At 50.1% G+C, this 1880-nt stretch overlaps 1 protein-coding gene across 1 annotated transcript in view; it reads right to left on the minus strand.

Annotated features, from left to right (window-relative positions):
* Positions 1-1880, minus strand: part of RPTOR (regulatory associated protein of MTOR, complex 1) — a gene marked incomplete at its 3' end in the record, with an annotated part of 119383 nt that overhangs the window by 49004 nt on the left and 68499 nt on the right. The window contains exon 10 of the mRNA XM_010140139.1: positions 1355-1430. Within this exon, the coding sequence (XP_010138441.1) occupies positions 1355-1430 (76 nt within the window). The remainder of the gene's footprint in view (positions 1-1354; positions 1431-1880) is intronic.

The raw sequence follows: 1880 nt of genomic DNA on the forward strand, positions 1-1880 counted from the left end.
TCAGCAGGTTCATTCCTGTCCCCTCTCCACGGAGCAGGCTCAAGCCTACACAGGAGGAAACACGCTGGCTTTCAGTGACAGTGGGACGAAGAGGACCTGGGCCTGCCTTTACCTCTAGTGCCCGGGCTGGCGCGGGAACCCGCAGACCCCAGCTCGTAGTTGTGGCTGCACATTGATGGCTCTACCTGCCCACGGCCTAGCCAAAATTCACGAGAAATTATCTTTGTCAGGCTTGAAAACCTGCCTGTAAATTGTTTGCAGCCCATCCGGAATCGATCGCCCCTTGAGAACCACCACTCCTACTGATCTCTTGTCTAATCCCTAGTAAGTACCTGCCTCCCTCACCCCCAACACATACAGAAATTCGCTAAATTTCAGCTCACTTGACAGTGAGTGCCCAGATGAGGTCTATGATTGACATAAAAGCACCCACTGATGTTGTTAGAGACCTGAAATAAAAATGAACCTAAGCTAGGGGGGGAAAAGGCGTCTTTGTTTACATTTCAAAACAGAGCACACACAGTGGGGAAAGAAAGGGGTGGGAGGGCGACAGCCTGAGGGCGGCTTCAGCAGCCCCCGTCCTTGCAGAAGCCCACCGTTCGCCTGTACTCGGATCTTTGGAGACAACCTGCAGTCACAACCAGAAAAACTTCTGGCAGCCTGGTAAGATAAATCAAATGCCCGACTGGAACTATGAAATCAGAGAGAACAGCTTGGTGTAAGAGGGGGCCGAGGCTGAAAGGCAATTACCATTTTTTAAAGCTTTCCATTCATGAAATGTCAAAGGACTATCAGGAAAAATCCACCCTGACTAGAGGAATTTAAGCCGAATGAAAAATTCTACTTTTCTGCTGGGTGAGATTAACTAATGCAGAAAAACGCCCCGGTGACTTCTGCTAACGAGAGCACGTGGGAGAAGTCTTTGGACACACCCTCGACCTCTATTTTACGCTTATTTGAAAATATCTCTGCTGAGAGAGAATGGCCACGCTGAAGCTCTTTATTTCAAGTCTCACCCTGGCCCGCTGGGATGATTTGGGTACCAGCGCTGGTCGTCAGACTGGGGGCTCTGCTGGACAAGCTGAGTCTCGGGCGTCATTTCTGCTGGTAGGAGTTTCCTCCTCAGCAACATGTGTGGGCTGAATCAGACATCGCGCACAACAGCGGGGAGCCCAAAGGTGATTTTCGGTCTGTGCCTCTCCGTGAGGTGAGCAGACATCTCCAGGTTTCCAAAAATATTCACCCTTGAACTGCAACGACTCCGGACTCCACAAACAAAAGCGAGGCCCGAACTAGGGTCTCAAACAGCGACTCTGTCAGGGCACACGACATTTCATGGTATTACCCCACTTACCCTAAAGGCCGTTCCTTCCTCTATAATTGTAGGTAACTGGGAAAGGCAAATATCCACTGCAAGGTCCCAGGCTTGCCTGGAGAGAAAGGGGAAAGAGGAAGAAGCCATGACAAGGTATCCCTGAGTCATACCAACGTACATTGCAATTCCACCACGCGAGCGAGTGGACGTGGCAGTCTTGTCTGACTGGCTTGGGAACGCTCAGTATTCCCTGCTTTTTAAAGACAGGTTTAACACATGAAAACCATTCAGAAAGCCAGTGAGAAGGTCTCGTCCAGCACCGTCCAGGCTGACCACAAAACGTGAGCGAGGTAAAGGATCCCCAGCTGCAGTTCACAGAAACAGCTCCTCTCTAGAGCAAAGAAGTGAGAATGAACTGAAGTCGTCATGTACGTGTTCACAGACAAGAGTGGATGCAACTGGTTTTTCTAAACTAGAAAAATTAACTCCATTCCAGATTATCTCCAGCTCATCGTCCTCCAGCACACCTCTGGACTCGGTCTCTCCAGTCCGGCTTATTCCTGCT

Source organism: Buceros rhinoceros, unplaced genomic scaffold (genome assembly GCF_000710305.1).
Source record: "Buceros rhinoceros silvestris isolate BGI_N320 unplaced genomic scaffold, ASM71030v1 scaffold7337, whole genome shotgun sequence".
In the NCBI taxonomy this organism is placed as follows: Eukaryota; Metazoa; Chordata; class Aves; order Bucerotiformes; family Bucerotidae; genus Buceros; species Buceros rhinoceros.